The sequence below is a fragment of the Abramis brama genome (assembly GCF_963993115.1).
Source record: "Abramis brama genome assembly, chromosome: 12".
NCBI lineage: Eukaryota > Metazoa > Chordata > Actinopteri > Cypriniformes > Leuciscidae > Abramis > Abramis brama.
Genome location: NC_139974.1, coordinates 28,959,097 through 28,981,485, shown reverse-complemented (window position 1 = coordinate 28,981,485; position 22,389 = coordinate 28,959,097). Strand labels below are relative to the sequence as shown.

The following is a 22,389-nucleotide window of genomic DNA, read 5'->3' as shown; positions in this document are numbered from 1 at the left end:
TTTGTTTTAAATGAATATGCTTACAATGTTTCTTCAGTGCTGTTGAGTTATTAAAGTAATGGTATCTTTTAATACAAAAAATATGTTTGTTAAATAAAAAAACATCACTTTTTCTATTTAGGCTTAAAGTAAACGTTGTATGATGTTAGATCTTTTAAAGGAGTACACGTGAAACAGTATAAAACATGAAAAAAAGTGAATATTTAACACTTAACAGCAAATATGTGTACTAAGAATGCCAGATAATGATTTAAAAACTCTAAATACATATTAGACCAAATAAATAAAAAATGATTTGCTTTTTATTGTGTCTGACGGTGTTGACAAAAACAAAGTAATAACTGGAAAAACGCCTATTTTATGAAAAAAATACAAAATGAGGAGGTTGCACCGATATATTGCTGAACAGCCAAGACCTTGGTCAATGATAATATATCTTCAGATTTTGTAATTTTACTAACTTTTTATTTTCAAAATTAAAACCTGTTTTAGCCAAATTCCCAAGAATCAGTGAAAAGCATTCAAATATAAATGTTTTCTCCCATTTTATTTATTCCCTTTAGTGCCTCCGTAAGGGTTCTAACTGTTAGGAAATAAAAAATGGAAGGGAGTGTTTGTTGGTCGTTTTCTTTCTTCAAATAAATCTCTTAAAGTGACCTGATATTGACTCTTCTACCTGTTGTTGTTCTTTACATAGCAAGTGTAGGTTACATTGTGAAATGTAATCCAGAGGGTGATCCAATCCTATTTTGCTTTGAAAAACCGGCACAAAAGTAAGATGGATTACCTAATCCTGGTTAGCTAAACATGGGATTTCCAAATCTAGATAATTCTGATCCAGATTCAAATTTTTGAACAACTGGGCCCAGGTGTATTTTGTTAAGGCCCTTCATTTTCCATGTTCTAGTAGTCCATCTTGCCAACAGTTGAGCGCCTAGGCTTTTCAAAGTTTATTCTTTTGAATAAACATGGACACGTGAGCATGGACAGATGCATTCTAGTGGCCTTTTTTCAAGCATTCAAATCACCCGCACACACACTCTTGTCTGTGCGAACACAAAAAAAACTGGCTGGTGCTCATGGACATCAGTGGACTGTGCCGATGACAAATTCCATCACACGAACAAGGGACATTTTAGAGTGTTCAGGTATCAACCAAAAGTCTTGCGATCTGCTTTGAGATTTGAAATGAATCAAACAAAGTGTCTGTAAATTAAACAAACATAGTTTATTTGGTTTAACAGGCATTGATAGTTTAAACAAAGAGGCCTTTTGCCTGGCAATCGAACGAACACAATTATATTCCATTTATATCTACTTTACTGGTAACAAGCATTCAGGATATACTGCTAATATGTTTAATAACTTTCAAACAATTTTACATCAATGCAATCAACTGTATGGTCTCTATTATAATCCAATGATAAACTCTTCACACAGAAAACAAAAAATATGCCTCTCCATTATAAATAACTAAAACTGAATAAGGCAAACGGGAAATTATTCATATTGAGAGGAAAAATAATAAAAATGTAAAATAATTGTTTCCCCTTTCAACAAGCAAAAACAGAACTGAACTACTGAAGAGGAATTAAGAAACCCACCACATTTAGGATAACACTGCGATATGAGCTGTTTATTTTAAGTATACACTAACACCATAACAGTCTATATGAAATAAAAACTCTCAGTTGCTACCAAATGCTACAATGCCATGCATCCTCTGAAGAAACTGCTGCCTGTTGCGTTGTCATCTTCATCGTGTTTGTTCAACTAGGAGAAATAGATGCACAAGGAGAAAATCACGCAAGTGGTCATGACTGCACAAATTCAAAAAAAATTTGTTAAATGAGTGAATAAAACATAATTTTATGTTTTTGTGAATTAACCCTTTAAAACCAGCTTGTAAAGATGGAATATTAACACTCACTGTACGACGAGATGTCGATCTCCTCTGGAAGTTCGCTGATGTTCACCTCAAACCTGTCCTGAACATCGTTCAAAGTGCGTGCGTCAGTCTCATCTGACACAAAGGTGATGGCCAGACCTTTCGTTCCAAACCTGCCGGCTCTCGCAACCTGAAGGAATGAGAAGAGTTAAAGCTGTTCAGGTGAATCCATTTACAGCCCATGATTTGGTTTTGTTTGACATAAGCCATTGTCACATGAACTGAACCGACCCTATGCAGGTATGTGTCCGAATCTTCAGGCATGTCGTAGTTGAACGCAATGTTGACTCTTTCGATGTCCATACCTCGGCCAAACAGGTTTGTGGCCACCAGGATTCGTCTCTGGAAATCCTTAAATTGCTGATATCGAGCTAGTCTGGGATAATAATCAGAGAATCAGATGTGATATGAGCCCCCAAAAATCCTACCATCTTAACTATAACATTAAAGCGCATAATGTGTGAATGTTTTCTACCTTTCATCTTGAGGCATGGCTCTATGAATGGCAATGGCAGGGAAATTTTGCTCCACCAGCAACTGAGCAAGAGCGATACAACGCTGCACCGATTTAACGAAGATCACCACCTGCAATACTAAGCAGCTGTAACACCGTACCAACCAATTTTCATCATTAAAATGAAACAACAAATTTTAATGGACCACTTAAAACCAAGTGGACAAATTCACCCATTGACTTTTTCAAAGCATAGGTTAATCTTTTAGCTCACTTGGTGAAAAAAACCCAAAAAAAACATTGTCATCCAGCAACCAGCAATCCAAAAAAACAAGTACAAGAAATATTGAAAGTAATAGTGGACAGTGAATCTATAGGCCTAAATATATAACTCGGTTTATAAAACATGACAGTAACAACTCTTTTAATGTCACTAACGATTTATATTTCAAATAAATGCTGTTCTTTTGAACTTTCTATTCATCAAAGAATCCTGAAAATCATGGTTTCCTCAAAGGAAACATGGAATATTTTTTTTATTTATTCAAATAGAACACAGTACTTTTAATGTTAATAATATTTCATTATATAAATGCAGCCTTAATGATCATTAGAGACTTCAAAAACATTAAAACATGTTATCGACCCCAAACTATATATAAATAAATTGCATATAATCAAGTTATTTCCTTGTTTAAAATTTTAAATCCTACATTTTCAATGTAGTTTTGAACACCACTGTCTTTTATCCACACAAATGTTTACTTCTATGGTTCCATTCCAGAGGGTTGTAGTTTGCATTTAAGTTGTATTAAAGGACAATTCCGGTGAAAAATGAACGTAGGGGTAATTAACACATGGTTACCGAGTCGATTGTTCCCTGGGATGCGTTTTCATGAAAATCGAATGTAAAGAGTTTTATCTCTAAAAACAGTTTGGCTTATAACGCTAGTATATGGGGCACAGAGTAAGTAAAAGTAAATCGCTAGTTAATGCCACTAACAAGGCTCAAAATAGCCTCACACTAACACGGTAGCATAATGAGGGTCCCTACATGCAAACCGAAGCATTGAGAACTTTGTAAGTGTACAGACAGTTTAATAAGAAGATACTTTATAAAGACAGAACATTACGCGTTTACAGACAGGCGTCATCTTGGAAAACAGTCTTGACTAATCGAGTCACGAACGCCGTGCTAAGCGAGCTGGTCGATAGGAATTACGTTTGTGAAATATAACGTAGCGCGGCGTTCGTGACTCGATTAGTCGAGACTGTTTTCCAAGATGCCTGCTGCCTGTTAACGCGTAATATACTGTCTTTATAAAGTCTCTTCTTATTAAACTGTCTGTACACTTACAAAGTTCTCAATGCTTCGGTTTGCATGTAGGGACCCTCATTATGCTACCGTGTTAGTGTGAGGCTATTTTGAGCCTTGTTAGTGGTATTAACTAGCGATTTACTTTTACTTACTCTGTGCCCCATATACTAGCGTTATAAGCTAATCTGTTTTTAGAGATAAAACTCTTTACATTCGATTTTCATGAAAACGCATCCCAGGGAACAATCGACTCGGTAACCATGTGTTAATTACCCCTAGGTTCATTTTTCACTGGAATTGTCCTTTAACTAAACCTGTATTCAAATGAGATGAATTGTATTTTGCATTATAGCCTGTGAACGACCAGATTGCATGTCACTTTCAGGTATGCAAACGATTATTAGACAGTGGAAAATTTTGGTTTGAATAGATTTGCAAACTTTAGCGATTAACCCTGGTCTCTTTTGAATCACTCTCGAATTTGAATGGATTAAACAGTGCTAGGGATCTTGACTTGTGTGTGTGTCCTGGTGGACTCTCGAGATACCTGGTTGAACTCCAACACATCCAAGAGGTCAAAGAGCTTCCTGTTCTTCTCGTTGTCCTTCAGCTTGACGTAGTACTGCTGGAGGCCGTGAAGCGTCAGCTTGGTCTCATCGTCCACAAAAATTTCCATCGGCTAGGACAACCAGTGGAAGCAGGGGGAAGGTGAGGAGGGGTGGGAGAGGAGTGTGCAGGATCAGGGGGTTAAGATTGTGTGAAGACACATACAGGAAAGTTGACAAGACGTGGGTGGTGCAGATCATAGTGTTATAAGGGTGTGAAAGAGGAAGTGTTTTTTTATGACAGAGTGACGGCATGGGTGGAATGGGTGTCGATGTGGACAGGGAAAGAAAGACAGCAGAACACAAAGAAAAACAAGGACAAAAGAGGTATAAAGATTTTAGCAAAGGACAGTGGTGGGGGAGGGGACGACAATGAGAAGGAGAACATGGTGTTAGAAAGGAGAGTTATGAAATAGCAGGAGAAAGGGAAGCAAGAGAAGGGATGGGGGTTAGATTCACCCTCCCCTCCCATCCCAAGCCAATGAGGACGCAACACACACACACACAGTCTCAAACACGTTGATAAATGCTACCCTGCTGACCTAGACTATATTTAGCTACCATTTTCAACCCTAAAATCACATCTCTGCAATTTCTAAATAAACGTTCAAAAACTACAGATCTTTTGAGAAACACAAAGTAAAACTACCAAACAATGTGCAGTTTGGAAATCACATGAAATGATATGTTGTAAGAAGTTTTAAGTAGTATAAAGTCAACATGAAATCAAAACGGACCCTATTTGCTTTCCAAATACACATTCCTGTTCTTAATGTGGTTGATTCATCAGTCCACAATTTATTTTCCAAATGTATCTTATGGATCTTTTTATGAATGTTTTATCTGTGCATGTGATTCATTATTTTTGACCTTGTCATTTTTTTTTATTTTATTAAATTATATAAACAATTTTAATTAAAATATAGGACTTTTTTTGATTGGATGGAGGCAGATCCAATCAATTCAGATCCAATCAAAAAACAATGCATAGATATCCTCAGCCTACATTTTCTTCTTCTTTGTTGATAATCTGTTTTACTCAGATGTGCATCACAATACGAAACAAAGATCTACCACTACTTGGTTTATTGCCATTTTAAAAATAACCAAACAGATATTGACTCATTAAGGCTATTTTCACACTGTCAGTCCAAATCCAATTATTTTTAATTTGACTTCAAACCACATATGAATATAGCTCGAAACGGATTTCATGTGCTTTTTTGCCGTTCACACTAGCTAATTATAATCGGATTCCAATCAGATATGCAAAAAAAAATGGATTTGGACAAAGTCTAAATAAGGCACAAGCAAGAGGCCAACTGTAGTCTGAATAACGTGTACATGCTAGTTGAAACCGATCTACAATCACATTATCTAGGTCTGGACTAAAGTATCTGTGTAACATTTAAAAAATATGAATAGTTGCTTTTGTCTGACTGAAAATATTTTTTAATATATTGTTTAATATTATTTTAGGCTACTGGTAATGCAGTTATGGTGATAAATAACAGATTTGAAAAAAGATGCATTACAATGGGAAAATTTCAACATTTAGCCACCATACTAGTCTTAAAGGGATAGTTCACTCAAAAATGAAAATTCTGTATTTCTTTCTTCTGCTGAACACACAAAAAAAGGACATTCTGTTTGGTTACCAATATTCTTTAAGATATCTTCTTCTGTGTTTAGCAGAAGAAAGAAATTCATACAGGTTTGAAACAACTTGAGAGTAAATTATAACAGAATTTTCATTTTTAGGTGAACTATCCCTTTAAGCATGTTCTGGTGGTATTTCAGTTGATTGCAAAGTTTATCCCAGTATAGTCTGTCCACTTTTTACCATCCTATCAAGTCCTGCCCCACCCCCCAATCATTTCTTGTTTCACCCGGAAATTGTCACTTTACGCAAGTACGAGTTATAAATGCCATTTCATGTTAACTTTAAACACTCATACACCACCTAACATTGTTACTGCAACACTATGTAACATTTAGCAGTGGGATGTTCTAACAAATCAATTCAGAAGGCCAAATTCATCCACCAAATTGCTTAAATACAGAGAACATCCTCAATCTGATCTATCTGTGCAAAACTACACATGTTTTAGTATCTGGGCCACTAATACAAGGGTTGTGGGAAGAATAACAAATAGAGGTGGCCAAGTAAAAGTTACTGAGTTCACAATTATTTTCTATCACTATTGGGCCCTTACCAAAAGCACTATACTCCACCTTTATTAGTGTCTAACACACGTTTGCACTTACCTTAGAGATGTTAAGGCAAATCTATCACTTCCTGTCAATCAATCTTCTATTTGCTGCTGAATTGGTGTGTCTAAAGCTTTTTTTACTATATTGTCTTCAACCTAATAAAGCTATCAAATCAGTGGATTACATTAGGCTGCATCTGAATGTGCATAGTATTTATGTATAACTCTCACTAAATGAGTTTATGTTTGAATCAGTTTTGAGAGTCATTATTTTATAGTATATTATGGTGCAACAGGAATTTGTTCATGAATATTTAGTAGAGCCACATCACTTATGCCCCTCACAAGTCATTCAGATTTTTTTAATAGGTGCAAAGTTGTATTTTACTATTTATGGTTTCTGTTTGAGTCACTCTTTCAGTTGCTCTTTGCCACCTAACGGTTCTTCAAGTGCGTCTCTATCTACACCCGCGCATATCTCCTCTCTCCTCTAAGTTTCTTCATCATCTCATCCCTCTCGCTCCAGTCTTCCGCAGCTTAATCCTCCCTTTCTCTCTCTTGTCTTGTCCCTCACACCCGCGCATGCTTTCTTCTCCGTTTCGGGCCAGTTTTATTGCCTTGATTTTAACTTAGAAACAGACCGTGTTTTCTTTTTTTCTTTGGGGCAGATGAGGAACCGTGCTAATCACAGACTGTCAGCTGGATTGATGAAGAGCTGTTCCATCATTGGCTGGTCCACCTGAACTCATTTATGCCACCAATGACTGAATCTTTTTGTTTCGCTTTATTCCTCAGATGATTTCATTATGCTGTCTGCTTTGTTAAAGAGTAATTAATTGCAGCCCTGGAGTGCCACTTTGTCGTGAATCGAATGTAGTTTTTAGCAGCTGGCTTGCTTTGTTAGACCGATACTTTATCGGTTTTAGTTTTGTGCCACTTGAGAGTGTCTGGCAGCTGGCAACAGAATTTATGAAGCTCCAACAAGTGCTTCTTTTAATTAAAGGTTATTTGAGGACAAATCTCCAGGCTGGAATTACAGTCAAACAGGAACTAAAGTAATTTGTCTTGATAAATAGATACTGAGAGTGAAGTATTATTTTAATATGAGGGATTTTGTTAGAGTTGGAATGAAGAGTTTTTCATTATTAACTAAGTCCCTAAATTATATTTAAAGATGTGTTTATGCTTTGATTTATGGCCCTTAATTGTATTTGAAGATACACTACATCCTTCCCTTAAAGACATCCTCTTATTCTGTTTAAAATATATTAAATGGACTCTTCATGACTTTAGCAAAGGTTGTTAAAGGACCTGTTTAAATTTACAGAGGATTGAGCCTGATGGATGGTGCAATATCTGTTGGCCAAATGGACGGGTGACTGTGTTTGCCAAATGCTGACGCAGCGCTGCCAGCTGAGGCGGGGATTAAGGACTTAACATCTTTTTCGCTGTGCCTCTATTAGTTAACAGTCTGTGATTATCAAACGGGCAGGAGAGTGGGGCATTTAGCGTTACGATGTCTCACGGAGGCCGTAAATGGATCTCTTTCAGGTGTATATGAGGTGGTCTTGTGAAGGGAAGGAGCTGTTGACATGGTAGAAGTAGGAGAGGCGTAATTACATCTTGCATGAACTTTCTACAGATGGGACGGATCTCTTTACTCAGGGTAGCACTGAACATCATGACTTGCTTCTCGTGAGGGGTCATACGAAAGATTTCCTGGACATCCCGCCGCATATCTGCAGTGGACAGTAAAAGAAAAATACATTTACAGTGCTGGTCAGAATTATTTGCCCCCTTGGTAAAAAATAAATCTTCAATGTTAATCCTTTTGATATTTTATTAAAAAATTTAGCACAAATCTAACCTTTCATTGAAGTAAAAGAATTGAAAGCGGGGGGAAAATCACATTATGAAATAAATGTTTTTTTCCAAAACAAGTTGGGAACAATTATTTGCTCCCTTTTATTAAATACTTTTTGCAACCTCCTTTTTCCAAGAAACAGCTGAGTCTTCTCCTATAATGCCTAATGAGTTTGGAGAACACCTGACAAGAGATCAGAGAGCATTCCTCCATACAGAATCTCTCCAGATCCATGTTGGCGCCCAATCATTTTCTATAGGGTTCTATAGGATCTGGAGAGATTCTGTATGGAGGAATGGTCTCTGATCTCTTGTCAGCTATCCCTTTAAAGAAAAGTAGGCAGTACACGGTGAACTGCACACTATTCAAGTAAATTCCATTCTGAACACATCCATAGTCTCAAAAAGAGATTGCTCACCAAGTTGCTCCAGCATCTTGTCGCATTCATCCAGGATGAAGTGCTTGATGTGTCGCAGGTTGAGACTCTTGTTGCGAGACAGAGCTAAAATACGTCCAGGAGTTCCCACCACCACATGAGGGCTCTCTCTCTTCAGCACCTCCTCATCCTTCTTTATAGATAAACCCCCAAAGAACACTGCCACCTGGGGGAGAGAGAGACAGCGTGAGCAAACGCATTTGAGAAAGGTTTGTCTTTGAAATTAAACTCCTGAATTTACATGGTGTATTTATAGGTGTAGGTTTCATTAATACATTTTATTTAACAGTATGAATTACCCATAGATATTAGATTTTTGAAATGGCTATTAAAAATTATGTTTAATAACATATCTTTTACAATGGAAAAACATTTAATTTCCACCATTAAAAGTCACACATCAATATATAATTAACAGATTAATCTATTTTTCTAAATGTAATTTAAAAATCACCACCCTGTATCATTTTTGCTGAATGAAAACCAATACTTGTTTCTTATACACTTTGGGTTTCTGATTTCAAAAATAGTGGTTATTTTGCTCTACAATTTCACACTTTCTTAAAAAAATATGTGAATTTCATAACATTTTTGCTTTTGACAACCATTTATAAGGTTAAGAACTCTTGTATTATCCCTTAATCACCAGAAAAACTGCCACAAAGACATGATTCCCATCTTCCTCTGAGGCAGGTTAGAACTGTTTGTTCATTTTTTCAGACAGTTTTCACATGTATGACATTATTTTATGCCTAATCCTAATTTCAAGGTTAGAATTATGGCCAGTGACAGAAGATAATGCAAGCATGTCGACCCAGGTGTTTTCTGGCACATCTGAGGGCGTTTTACTACATTCAAACAGAAATGAATTAATGAAATGAAGTGTCTGAACATAATTTTACACTCCTTTACAGACTAGAAGTTAAATGATGCATTTTGAATTTAGTTATTTTTGAAACTTTTGATATTTATGTGCTTTTATTATTTTGATAAGTGCATTAAAGCTGATCCAATTTTTTTTTTAATGAAATTTGCACACAAAAAACTACAGTAATCACCTGTTTTTTTTGTTGTTTTTTTTTGTTTTTTTTGACACAGCAGCAGGGCTGTGTTATTTGTGTAACATTATATGTGAGCAATTTGGTGGACATTTTTGGTGCTGTATGCAAAAATAAATTTGGTACAATTTGGTCAAATTTGATGGTTGTGTTAATTATTTTGATAGTACTACATTAAGTTCAGATAATTATGTAAAATTGGTTGAGATGTGCATTCTGCATATGAGGTAGGAATCAGTTGTCTACATTAATGGTGTGATGAAAACATATTAAAATTGAATGTTGAGAAGACCAAAGAGTTGATTATTGATTTTAGAAGATAGAGATAGTTCAGTCTTATAAATACCTTGGTGTCCATTTGGACAGTAAATTAAACTGGAAGAAGAACAGTGAGGTTGTGTTCAAGAAGGCACAATTCTTTTTAAGAATCATGAGTTCTTTCTGGCCAGTGTTTTGTTTTATGCAATGCTTTGTTGAGGAGGGAGTTTTACGATGGATGACAAGGTGGCAAGAGGGCAAAATTAAAAATGATTTTGACTTATGAAGGTCATCCACTATATGGTCCTTTTGGTGGACCTAAAAGTTAATTTATTGAGAGATTAGGGATGCCTCAGTGTTCTACTGAGCGATTTAGAAAGTATTTTATTCCTGCTGCAGTGAGTTTTTTTAATGAAGCTGTGTAATTATTGTATGGATTGATTGTGCTGTAATGTTTAATTGCTTGTGCTGTTTGTGATGTGTAATGGTGGCAAATGAGTTTCCCCTCAAGGGGATTAATAAAGATTTCTAACCTAATGATGTAATTATTTAGGTTTTGTTCCAAAACTTGAAAATAATAAAAATAATGAAATTCAACATATTTATGTAGTAAGTGTTTGCAATTGCTATATATCAAAATGAGTCATTCTAAAACAGGTACAGTATTAAAGCTTTTCCTTGAGGTGTAAATATGAAAAGGGTTCAAATAGAACATCTTCCTACCTTGACACTAGGCATGTATTTGGAGAAGCGCTCATACTCTTTGCTGATCTGGAACGCCAGCTCTCGAGTATGACACATCACCAACACTGATACCTGGGTGAGAACAATTACTGGTCAAGTCAACGACACGTAAAGCACACTTTATTTATGTCTTAGTTCTTTGTTTTCAGAGCCTTTTAAAAGAGAGCTGTTACCTGACCGGTCACTGGCTCCAGCTGCTGAAGGGTGGCCAACACAAAGACAGCCGTCTTCCCCATTCCAGACTTGGCCTGACATAATACGTCCATCCCCAAGATCGCCTGAGGAATGCATTCATGCTGAACTAAAAAAGGAAAAACACAAATATATTCATACTAAACTTAAACTGATATCCAAGGACCTTATATGAGCACATGTAGAATTGCTCACCCTCAGATGGATGCTCAAAGCCACAGTCTACTATAGCTCTCAGGAGTTCTGGTTTGAGAAGGAAATCCCTGAATCCTGAGGAGTGGATGGACACATATGACCCTTTGACCCCTTCTTTCCTGATGGATATGACACTGTCGCTGTGTCCAAGCCCTGTATCCCCAGCAACACCGCCATCAACTTCATCCTCCTCATAGTCTAACAGCTCATTCTCAACGTCGTTCTCTGTCATCTTGCAGAGAGACAGGAATAAAACAACGGTAAATGCAAAAATATGATGAAATATGCTGGAGTAACTGCCTCTTCCTGTCAATCATTGTTATATATACTATTATCTGCTGCTATTTTGTGTGTGTGTGTGTGTATTATTTGACACAATTGACGTTTTATGTATGTCTGTGTTTAAAAATTGTGAATAACATTATCAAATCTAAATACAATTAAATACTATAAAATATTTATTAGATTTGATAACATATTTATAATCATAACATGACCATAAATTACATTAGAATTAGAAATGGGTGTGTGTTATTTTATTCGATTTGATAACATATACAGACTCATAGCGTAAACAACTCTTTAAGACAACTATTAAACTAATTAATTAGTTAATTAAGTAATTAAGACAACTATTAAACAATAAAATCAAATTCTCCGATATTACAATTGCTAGAAATTACAATTTATTCAAAGCTGTTGTTTTATGTTAATTAATATGCATGTAATTAAGGGGACAGGTCGCTTTAAACTAAGAAACTATCGCCTGGTTTCACAGACAGGGTTTAGATTAAACCAGGATTAGACTTTAGTTCAATTAGGACATTTAAGTAGCTTTTATAAACCTGCCTTAGAAAAACACATTGCTGGTGTGCATCTTGAGACAAAACAATACACTGACATATTTTAAGATATGTTAATGCAAGTTTTTTTTTTTTTTTTAGTTAAAAAAGCTCATTAATGCATTTTAGTTTGGGAATTGTCTGTGAAACCGAAGGAAAATTAAATATATTAGCTGTAGCTTATCCATTTAGCCCAAGATATTATGCATCGCGCCAAATCATACACTATGACACAACATTCCTGCGTGTTTTCTAACGGAAAATAAAGACTATTATCACCTCCCGTGTTGACTGTTATTTTTATTTTTTAAGAAATAATCGCAGTTACCTCGAAATGCTGTATGAAGCAGTTGGATTTCACTACACCTGCTGCTAGATATGTCAGCAACGTCATCAACAAGCGACGAATAGAGTGTTTTGATGAAGGACCCAACATGTGGAACTGCATGAACTGCCTTGAGAAGAGACATTTCAGTTTTTAGCGAAGACATCATATTATTGTTATTAAAACTTGAGTAGATACCGCAACACTTTTCCCGCTGGCAAGTTTAATACAATTGTATTCGAACTTCATCTTAAGTAAGTTCTATTTATGTGGATACACGCGTGACACATTTGTTTATGTGTTAGTTACAGAAGTCCTAACTGTTTTGAACGCTGTGGATGAGGTGTGTAAAATAAATCTCTACTTTGTTTTTTCCAGCAATGTCATGTTTTAAAGGTGACCTCGACTTTTGCCCTGAATGTGGAAACATTCTCCCAGTGCCTGGCAGGGAAAATACTATTACCTGCCCTCGATGCTCTTTTGAAATATCTGTTGAAGGTAAGAGAGATCTTTTTAATGTCATAAAATGTAATTTATGGCAGGGGTTTTCAAACTGTTATTCGTGACCCTTAGGGGCCCGCGAGGGGAAAGTTCAGAGAAAAACAGTGTAAAATAAATAATTATAATAATATTTAACTAAATACATTTTATTAAAATAAAAATAGATTAAATCAATAAATTGATTTGTATGAAAACATGATACATAAATGCATGATCTTACAACACTAAAACTAAAAAATATATATATACACTGATTTATGAAATAAATAAATAATTTAGCTGTAGTGTTCTCTCTCAGAATTCACAGGTCAAGTTATTAAGTCGTCGGTGGTGTTTAATCCTTTGGATCAGAGCTCCATTGCTAGTGACAGCGTGGAAGATGCTGAATTAAAGGGGCCAGTGGTAAGTTATTTCAAAATACAGTAATTAATTATTTAAAACTATTAGTTCAATTTGTTATGTCACCCAATAAACTTTCTCACCTGTTTCTCATTTTCTGCAAATGTTTCATCAGATTGACAGGAGATGTTCTCGCTGTAATAAAGAGGGAATGGTGTATCATACAAGACAGATGAGATCGGCAGATGAAGGGCAGACAGTCTTCTTCACATGTATACACTGCAGGTAATTATGCACTCTTAAAGGGATAGATCACCCAAAAATAAACATTCTGTCATCATTTACTCACCCTCATGTTGTTCCAAACCTGAATGAGATTCATTCTTCTGTTGAACACAAAAGAAGATATTTTGAAGAATGTCAGGAACCAGACAGTTGACGGTAGCCATTGATTTCCATACTAGGAAAAAAAATACTATGGAAGTCAATGGCTACCGTCAACTGTCTGGTTACCAACATTCTTCAAAATATCTTCTTTTGTGTTCAACAGAAGAATGAATCTCATTCAGGTTTGGAACAACATGAGGGTGAGTAAATGATGACAGAATTTTTATTTTTGGGTGATCTATCCCTTTAAGCACTTTTAGCGATCATTTTTAAATGAAACCATTTATACTGGCACCAGGTTGTCCTTAATGCTGTTTAGACATTGTTTTAAGTGATTATAACTGCCATCAGTTCAATATGTCAGTTTACTGACAAGAAAAATATATTCATTTGATTTCTCTGTTACAGGTACCAAGAAAAGGAGGATTCATGAGAAAATTACCTTTGCTGCTGTTGTTGTCTTTTACAGTTATTGGTTGCCAGAATTTAAATAGTATTAAATATAAAAATACAATTTATTTGTCCACAATGTTAATTCATCATAAAAAAATAAAAAAAATAAAAAGAATGTGTGAAAGTCATTTTTTGCAGGAATTTATATTATACAGTTTACGTTTATAATAATAATAAAAAAAAAAGGTCATGCACAAAAACACCGAATATAAATCCATATTTTTATGAAAAAGTTTACACAAAACTACACTTTACCGAAAAGTCTCCCCAGGCACGTCAACCAATCAGACTGCCCGTTTCGGCGATCACGTGATAATTCAACATGGCTTCATGGAAGCATCCACACAACGCTTGTGAAGAAATGAAATGATTCACATCATTTAATGCACTGTATTGTGCTCCCTGACACATGTGAAACAAGGTAAGTCTACTGACTATCTTTTAGATATGCTTAAAGCGAAAATTACTAAGGTATTAAAATTTAGAACGTTTCCTCTATTCGTTAACAGTAGGACAAAAGTCTCGAGGATTCAGTTTATGTTGTCTTCACGGTATTCGTTGATGTTGACTTCTGTTTTTAAATGCATTTAGTTTAAGTTTTATCCATTGAACGCCTCAGTCACAGGTTCCTATGTGAAAAATTTTTTGACACTGAACATATGTCTTAAAATATATATTAACAGTATGACGTTGTATTTAACACTCATAATTATTTTTATTACATACGTTTTAATGCTAGTCATCTTTTGCATCTTTTTGCAAGTCATCTCCTTATTCATCTGTCTGCCTGTTTACAGATGAAGTTTCGCGTCCAGCTGCAGTGCAAGAACTTGCATGAGTATCTAAAGGAATTGAGCCCTGAGGTCCTCGACAGGCTCTATAATCACCCTGCAACATGCCTGGCTGTATACAGGTCCATCTTGCTTTAGTGTTTAAATATACATGCGTATTGACATGTATGGATGTTATTTGATTAGATAATAAAATATCAATGAAGTGAAAATGCAAGACATTTCAACTTTTATTACTTTTCAAGCCACAACATTTCTTACAAAGAAGTCTGTGACCGTTTTGAATTATAACACAACAGTTCTAACATCTAGTATTATTTTCAGGTGCCACTTTGTTTTTTATCTAATCTAATAACATTCACAACATTTGTATGTGGCATAATTGGTCAAATACCTTTCTGAGCCCATTATATATTACAAGGCCGTAACCCTTTTTCTTTCTTTTTTTTTCTTTTTTGTGCATGGGTGGGGGTATTGAGTTATTGGTCTTTATTTAAATGAATAAAATAATTAAAGGGTTAAAAGGGATTTAAGGGAATAACGAAAAAGTATTATGTCAATTATGAAGTAATCAATTTAAACTATTTACAAATTAAATGAAATGCAAAACATTTCTTGTCTCATCATATTCAGTTTGAATTACATTAATCATTTAAATAACATATTGTGTATTTTCTGTTCAAAACAGTGAACTTTCATAAAAAAGTTCAGTAGTTTGCATCTCTGGATATTACTGTCGGTCACAAGAAATTTGGCCATTTCTAATTATGGGGGGGGGACTTATCCCTTTTAATGCCTGTGCTGATGGTCCTGATATAATACTAAATCTCAGTGAGTTATGCTGATTGGCTCATTCTCATTTATTTGCATACAGGGAACTTCCAGCTTTGGGAAAGAATTATGTGATGCGAATGCTGTTTTTAGACCACCCACTTCCACAGGCTGCAGTTGCGCTGTGGGTTAAAAAAGACAGTCAAAAGTAAGTACAATAGTTAGTTCTATCATTCTAAAACAAATCAGTATATAACATTTCTGAAGGATCGTGACACTTCAGACTAGAGTAATGGCTGCAGAAAATTGTTCATCAGCATTGCCATCACAGGAATAAATTACATTTTAAAATATATTAAAATAGAAATCAATTCTTTCATATTGTAATAATATTTCACAATTTTACTGATTTTACTGTATTTTTCATCAGATAAGTTTGGTGAGCATAAGAGACTTCTTTTAAGTACATTTAAAGAAGCCATATTTTGCCCTTTCACAAAGTGTTGATTTTGTTTTTGGGGTCTACTAGAATAGATTTTCATGCTTGAATGTTATATTTTACATTGTTTCATTCTGCCAGGAATGCACTGTTTAGTTTCTGTCTCTATGAAAACCCCCTTCTGAAAAGCTCAATGTTCTCTGATTGGTCGGCTGGACTAGTGTGTTGTGATTTGTCAACCACTTCAAGCGTGTTTCAATTGTCACGCCCCTTACTATAACCACGAGTTTTAACACTACTAACGCAACTCAACCAGGCCTCTGCCCTTTTTTTGCATATGCCTTCGTTTGGAATTATTTAAATGAGGGATATTGTAACATGCACGTTCTTTGAAGAAAACTCAAGACTACAATCGAGGCGTTTCAGGGAGTTCAGAAACAGTGATTACTGAATAACTCCCTTTGGAGTGACTTTGTAACTTTGCAGACCTTTTTTATGTTCAAACAGCAACATTACACACTAAAGAAAGTTGAAAATATAAAAAAGTGTAATAGGTCCTCTTAATTTTTTTACTGACTTACTTTGAATGACAGTGTCATAAATCTCTTTCTTATATGTTGTTGTCTTTGCTTTTCCAAGAGACCACGATCAGTGTGTGTCTGTGTTAACCGGGCTACGGCTCTGGCACAGTCAGCAGCTTCAGGGTGGACTCCAAGGCTTTGTGCTCAACCCTGTGTTTAAAGACAACCTGAGAATTGCACTGCTAGGCGGGTGAGGAACAGAGTTTTAATTGAGAACCGTCATAGTGTTGCTGCAGCAGGTTTACTGGATTCACGTTCTCTTTTATCCTTGCCAGTGGTAAATCGTGGGCGGATGAGGGCGGCAACTTGGGTCCTGATCGTCATGCGAGGGATGTAGAGAGTCTCGACCGGTACGCCATGGAGCGTTGGGAGGTCATCCTTCACTTCATGGTGGGCTCTCCTAGCGCAGCCGTCAGCCAGGATCTGGCCCAGCTCCTCATTCAGGCTGGGCTCATGAGGAGGTAGAGCACACTATCACTCCACTGATGCACCAACTAAAGTAGGTCAAATATGAAGGATAGACCAAAAAATAATCTCAATCTATTTTTCCCCTCTCAGCGAGGTTGGTGATGCTCCTTGTATCACATCGGCAGGGTTTCAGTTCCTGCTGCTGGACACAGCATCTCAGCTGTGGTACTTCACCCTGCAGTACCTCAAAACAGCACAGGTCATTGCACGACATATAAAATCTGTACATTAAATATCCCCTACATTATGATATGCGTGTATCATAAGACAGTTTACATGCACCGATTAGTCCAACTGCAGATTCACATGTACCCAGTTGAAATTAAAATGTGCTTGCAAAAAGTGCAAAAACAGCGAGAAGCTTCCGAATCCTGTCAGAGAAAGATAAACAACTTAGCATGGCACAACAGTGTGTGTTTGCCTTTTTAACATATTGAAAAAAATTGCTTTCTTCTCGCTTTGCTAACTTTACTTAACAAAAGTTGAGAATTTGAAGCAGCATCCCAAAATTGTGTCTCTATCATATGAAAACATATGGCCTCATGCCAGTTCCTTCAATAACCAGACATAAGAGTACTTTGCAAAGATTGCTGGGTTAGAGAGTTCCAATCCGTATGCACACAACAAGGTATTTATGAATCTGATTATGAAAGTAGTGCAATTGCTCATCTGTTTGGTGAATTATTCAAGACTTGCACTTCAGTCTAATAATTTTTTCCCCCCCAAGGTGTTTACATGATGGCTTTTCATTCCAGTTGAGCTATCATTCTGATTGTTCATAGTTATTAGGCTGCATGTAAATGTGGTTGGCGTGATGGAAAATATGGCTCCACCTCCTTATTAACAGTCTAATCTCTCTCCTTCATAGTCGAGAGGAATGGACCTGGTAGAGATTCTTTCCTTTTTGTTTCAACTGAGTTTTTCCACTCTTGGTAGGGTGAGTGCTGCTTTTACTATATCAAGCATAACATATGAGTCATAGATAAAAGCCATTACTTATCATAATTAAATTAAAGAAGTCATTTTGCCATAGTCCCTTAAAGTAGGGTTGGTCTCTTGGTTATTAATAGGTTTTGCTTTTTAGTTTGATTGTTGTTTTTCTTGCAGGACTATTCTGTGGAGGGGATGAGTGAGTCTCTGCTCACATTTTTGCAGCATCTACGAGAGTTTGGTCTGGTTTTTCAAAGAAAGGTTTGTGATCTAGGAAAAATACTGAATAACTCTGAATAACGCATGTACCCTCAAAATATGTACAGGATTTGGAATAGGATTTCTAGGAACTAGAACCAATCTCAAAGGATTATTGCCAAAAAATACATTTAAATGTATTTATTTATTTATTGGGGGTGTGCAATTAAAAAAATAATAATAATTATGCTCACTATGACTGCATTTATTTGATTAAAAATACATTAAAAACAGTAATATTGTGAAAAAAAATATTACAATTGTAAATAAATATTTTCTGTTTTAAGATATTTTAACATGTAATGTATTCATGTGATGGCAAAGCTGAATATTCAGCAGCTTTTACTACAGTTTTCAGTGTCACATGAGCCTTCAGAAAAATATGCTGATTTGGTGCTCAAGGAACATTCCTTATTATCAGGAATATATATAGTTGTATATATTTATTTATATTAGGGACATGATCAATGTCCTGTAATAATGTGGGAATCTAACGTTCAATCTCAATTTTTTCTTTATTACGTTTTTTTGAATGCTTTGTATGGAAAAGTTTATTTTAAATATGTCTAAAACAAGCAATTGCACTGGTTTGCATCATTCCCTGCATATTTTTAACAGAGGAAGTCACGGAGGTACTACCCTACGAGGTTGGCCATAACTCTATCTGCAGGAGTCACAGCAAGCCCTGCCTCTGGGTCTGCCTGTTCTGCACTAGGAGCCATACCAGGAACAGGGGACACAGGCTTCATTATTGTAGAAACAAATTATCGAGTATATGCCTACACAAGTATGTCAGATTAATATTACACACACTGACATGTCTGAAAGGCATTGCGCTTTACAAGATCAGTCAAAACGCTTCTTCTATCTCTGTCTGACAGACTCTGAACTCCAGATTGCATTGGTAGCTCTATTTAGTGAGATGCTATATCGGTTTCCTAACCTGGTTGTTGCTCAGGTAACCAGAGAATCAGTGCAGCAGGCCATCAGTAATGGCATAACAGCACAGCAGGTGAGAGACGCATGCAGCCGCTGGAACTTAGAAACTATTGCCCTGCAGACTGGCGTGTGAAGATGTTTTGACATTTATTTAATGATTTTCAGATCATTCACTTCTTAAGGACCCGAGCACACCCAGTAATGCTTAAACAGGTAATTGCTAACAGGTTTAATTTGAACCATTGTGCTAATAAGAAGAGTTTAAATAAAATTTAGCTTTAACTGAACAAACTTGGTGTAGTTTAGGGCTGGGCGATATAGATAAAATATATAATAAACATACATATTAAAATTAATTGTAATTAATTATTAGAGGGATAGTTCACCCAAAAATATATATTCTGTTATCATTTACTCACCCTCATGTAAATTCCAAACCTGTAAGAGTTTCTCTCATCTTTGAAACGCACATGAATGTATTTTTAATGAAACCTGAGAGGTTTCTGTTCATCCATTGAAAGTCCAGGTAACCAAAATGTAAAAGGTTATAAAAATTGAGTGGTTTAATCCAAGCCTTGTAAAGCGATATGATTGCTTAGTATGAACAGATTTCATTTACAGTGAATTAATTTATAATCTAAACATTAATTGACGTATATAATATAAATATATAAATTGGTATATACTATAGAACAGAAGCTTGTACGTGCGTCACATGCTAGAACAAACCTCACTGGTTTTATTACATTGCGCATTGCCATATGTGATGCTTCATATAAATATATATATATATATATATATATATATATATATATGTATATACTAAATAGTATACTAAATTGCTGGTGCTTTGTCTGATTTATTTGTTTACATCATTAATGTGATTGGATGTAAAACTTCCTGCTTCAAATGCAATCAATAACTAATTTCTAATTTGATTTCTTTCGCCACTGTTGTGCTGAGTCAGAAATAAATAGGGTATGGTGTCAAAAACAACCTAAATTAATACATATGCTAACAAAATTAAAGATATGATTGCTAAATAATACTTTTATGAGATCTTGTTTTCACAAATATGAGCACGATTGCAAATGTGATATTGATTTTTATACAAACGTTCAATGAACAAAATTTTATTTTTAAAACATTAACATTATTTATTCAGTTGTAACTGTACCAATTCAGATGCAACTTCTGTGCCACCACTGTAGAGTAAAGATTTATTTTTTTGGATTGGTAAAAGCTCTATATAGTGTCTAAGTCTAATTTTAATTATTGATTAAATATTACACTTCTCTCAGGCAGTAGATGCGGATCTTAAAGGAATTTAAAGAGTGCTGGTCTGGTCTTGACTCAGTTTCGCCCTGCCCTGGTCTTGTTCTTGTCTTGATCTCAACCCCTCAAAGTCTTGGCCTTGTTTTGGTCTCAACACACACTAGTCTTGGCCTTGACATGGTCTTGGTTTAGGTGGTCTTGAACACAATACTTTTTATAACCTATTTGAATCTTTTAAGTTTTGGTTACCTTTCAATGGGGGGGACAGAAACCTCTCAAGTTTCTTTAAAAATATCTTCATTTGTGTTTCGAAGATTAACCTTATGGGTTTGGAACAACATGAGGGTAAGTAATTAATGAGAGAATTTTCATTTTGGGGTACTGTTCTTTTAGTTGAGAATAATGAAGAATTATTACAATTGTTTTTAATTATTTAAAATAAAATACATTTTTTTCGTGTGTGTTAATCATCTTTTGAATAATTTAAGTCCCATGAATAAAAAATGCATTAATCCCATTAGTTCCCCCTTGTAGTTTTAGATGTCCCTTAGGTGTCTCCCTTGTGCAATATGGTAATTCTTATCATGAAAATTCTATACTGCTATGCAAATATTCACTGCTCAATGCATGAACATGTTTCCGTGTGTCATTCTGTCCTCAGACCCCCATTCTTCCCCCAACCATCACAGATCAGATCAGACTGTGGGAGCTTGAGAAAGATCGCTTACAGTTTACTGAGGGTGAGTGTGCCTTTGTGCATATGAGACCAGCGCTTTGTTGTTCTTAAGTGAATTTACATTTCCCATTAACAATCTATGTTTTTACTTCAAATAAAACCATTAGATATTATACAATTATTTTATTACATTAGTAATTGTAATGATTTAAACAATAGAGTGTTGCAGTTTCATTTAAATGGAACCTCTGGGAATGGATGTCTCCATTTCAATAATAAAAAAAAGAAATTACATTATCTTGATATCACAGCATGGAAAATTTGTTTTCACTCCGTGGGTGACCTGCAGGGTTAATTCTTTCAAGTGTAAATGTCAGACTGTATAAGAAGTGTGTTTGTGAAGTGTAATGCAAATAAAAAATTAGCATTGGAATAAGGTTTGGGGTAGGGGGTCATAAACGCCATCTGAAAATATACAGATGTCTCTGTTATGCATTATGTGTCCTTCAACTTTACACAATGTTTTTCTTTCAGGAGTGTTATACAACCAGTTTTTATCCCAGGCTGATTTTGAAGTGTTGCGGGACAGGGCTCAGGTAAAAAATAGCAAATTCCCCAACCCCCCCACCCCCCCCTTTTTTTTTTATTGGTGTATTTTATAAGCATTAGCTGTCTCTCCTGCAGTAACGAAGTACTGACAGTAAAGCCTCTGTCCTGCAGGGTTTAGGTGTGCTGGTTTGGCAGAACCCCGCTCACAGGGTAATGGTGGTGACGCCACATGGACACAGCGAGGTTAAGAGATTCTGGAAGAGACAAAAGAGCCATACATAAAGGAAATAAGGAAGAACAGACCTTTAAGACCACAAGATACATCGTTCACTTGAGAATGATACTGAGAATTACTACTAATGGCTGGACAAGAGGAACCATCTGTAATGAGGACTATTTTTTGTATTTTTAAGGTCATCTGTTTAAAAAAAACTTCAAAGCCTTTTGCTGTTTATGAGACTATGCGCATTATTATTCCCTTATTGACTTGTGCTTTTGTAGTGTCTGTCTTTGCTATGTTTGTGTCTGAGGTAAACTGACTAAAATAAATGCTGTTTACACTGAATGCTAATAATGTCTT

The 22,389-nt window shown here is 35.6% G+C and overlaps 3 protein-coding genes across 3 annotated transcripts; 2 read left to right on the top strand and 1 right to left on the bottom strand.

Annotated features, from left to right (window-relative positions):
* Positions 1 to 1,209: 1,209 nt before the first annotated feature.
* On the bottom strand, positions 1,210 to 12,575 carry ddx39b (DEAD (Asp-Glu-Ala-Asp) box polypeptide 39B; the record flags this gene model as incomplete). Its single annotated transcript, XM_084130877.1, has 11 exons — positions 1,210 to 1,773; positions 1,931 to 2,078; positions 2,180 to 2,324; positions 2,424 to 2,533; positions 4,268 to 4,399; positions 8,159 to 8,277; positions 8,821 to 9,004; positions 10,878 to 10,970; positions 11,072 to 11,199; positions 11,286 to 11,517; positions 12,456 to 12,575. The coding sequence occupies 11 exons, from the start codon at positions 12,573 to 12,575 to the stop codon at positions 1,757 to 1,759; spliced, it is 1,428 nt and encodes a 475-aa protein (XP_083987003.1). The 3' UTR covers positions 1,210 to 1,756.
* Positions 12,566 to 14,254, top strand: polr1h (RNA polymerase I subunit H). Its single transcript, XM_084130879.1, has 5 exons — positions 12,566 to 12,706; positions 12,831 to 12,950; positions 13,252 to 13,355; positions 13,468 to 13,577; positions 14,088 to 14,254. Exons 2-5 carry the CDS (start codon positions 12,833 to 12,835, stop codon positions 14,110 to 14,112), a joined length of 357 nt encoding a protein of 118 aa, XP_083987005.1. The 5' UTR covers positions 12,566 to 12,706; positions 12,831 to 12,832; the 3' UTR covers positions 14,113 to 14,254.
* A 74-nt stretch (positions 14,255 to 14,328) lies between these two features.
* Positions 14,329 to 22,374, top strand: gtf2h4 (general transcription factor IIH, polypeptide 4). The gene is made up of 14 exons (XM_084130878.1): positions 14,329 to 14,553; positions 14,930 to 15,045; positions 15,798 to 15,902; positions 16,773 to 16,904; positions 16,990 to 17,175; positions 17,273 to 17,381; positions 18,051 to 18,119; positions 18,290 to 18,373; positions 18,989 to 19,157; positions 19,252 to 19,382; positions 19,475 to 19,522; positions 21,246 to 21,324; positions 21,795 to 21,856; positions 21,981 to 22,374. Exons 2-14 carry the CDS (start codon positions 14,930 to 14,932, stop codon positions 22,089 to 22,091), a joined length of 1,401 nt encoding a protein of 466 aa, XP_083987004.1. The 5' UTR covers positions 14,329 to 14,553; the 3' UTR covers positions 22,092 to 22,374.
* The last annotated feature ends 15 nt before the right edge of the window (positions 22,375 to 22,389 follow it).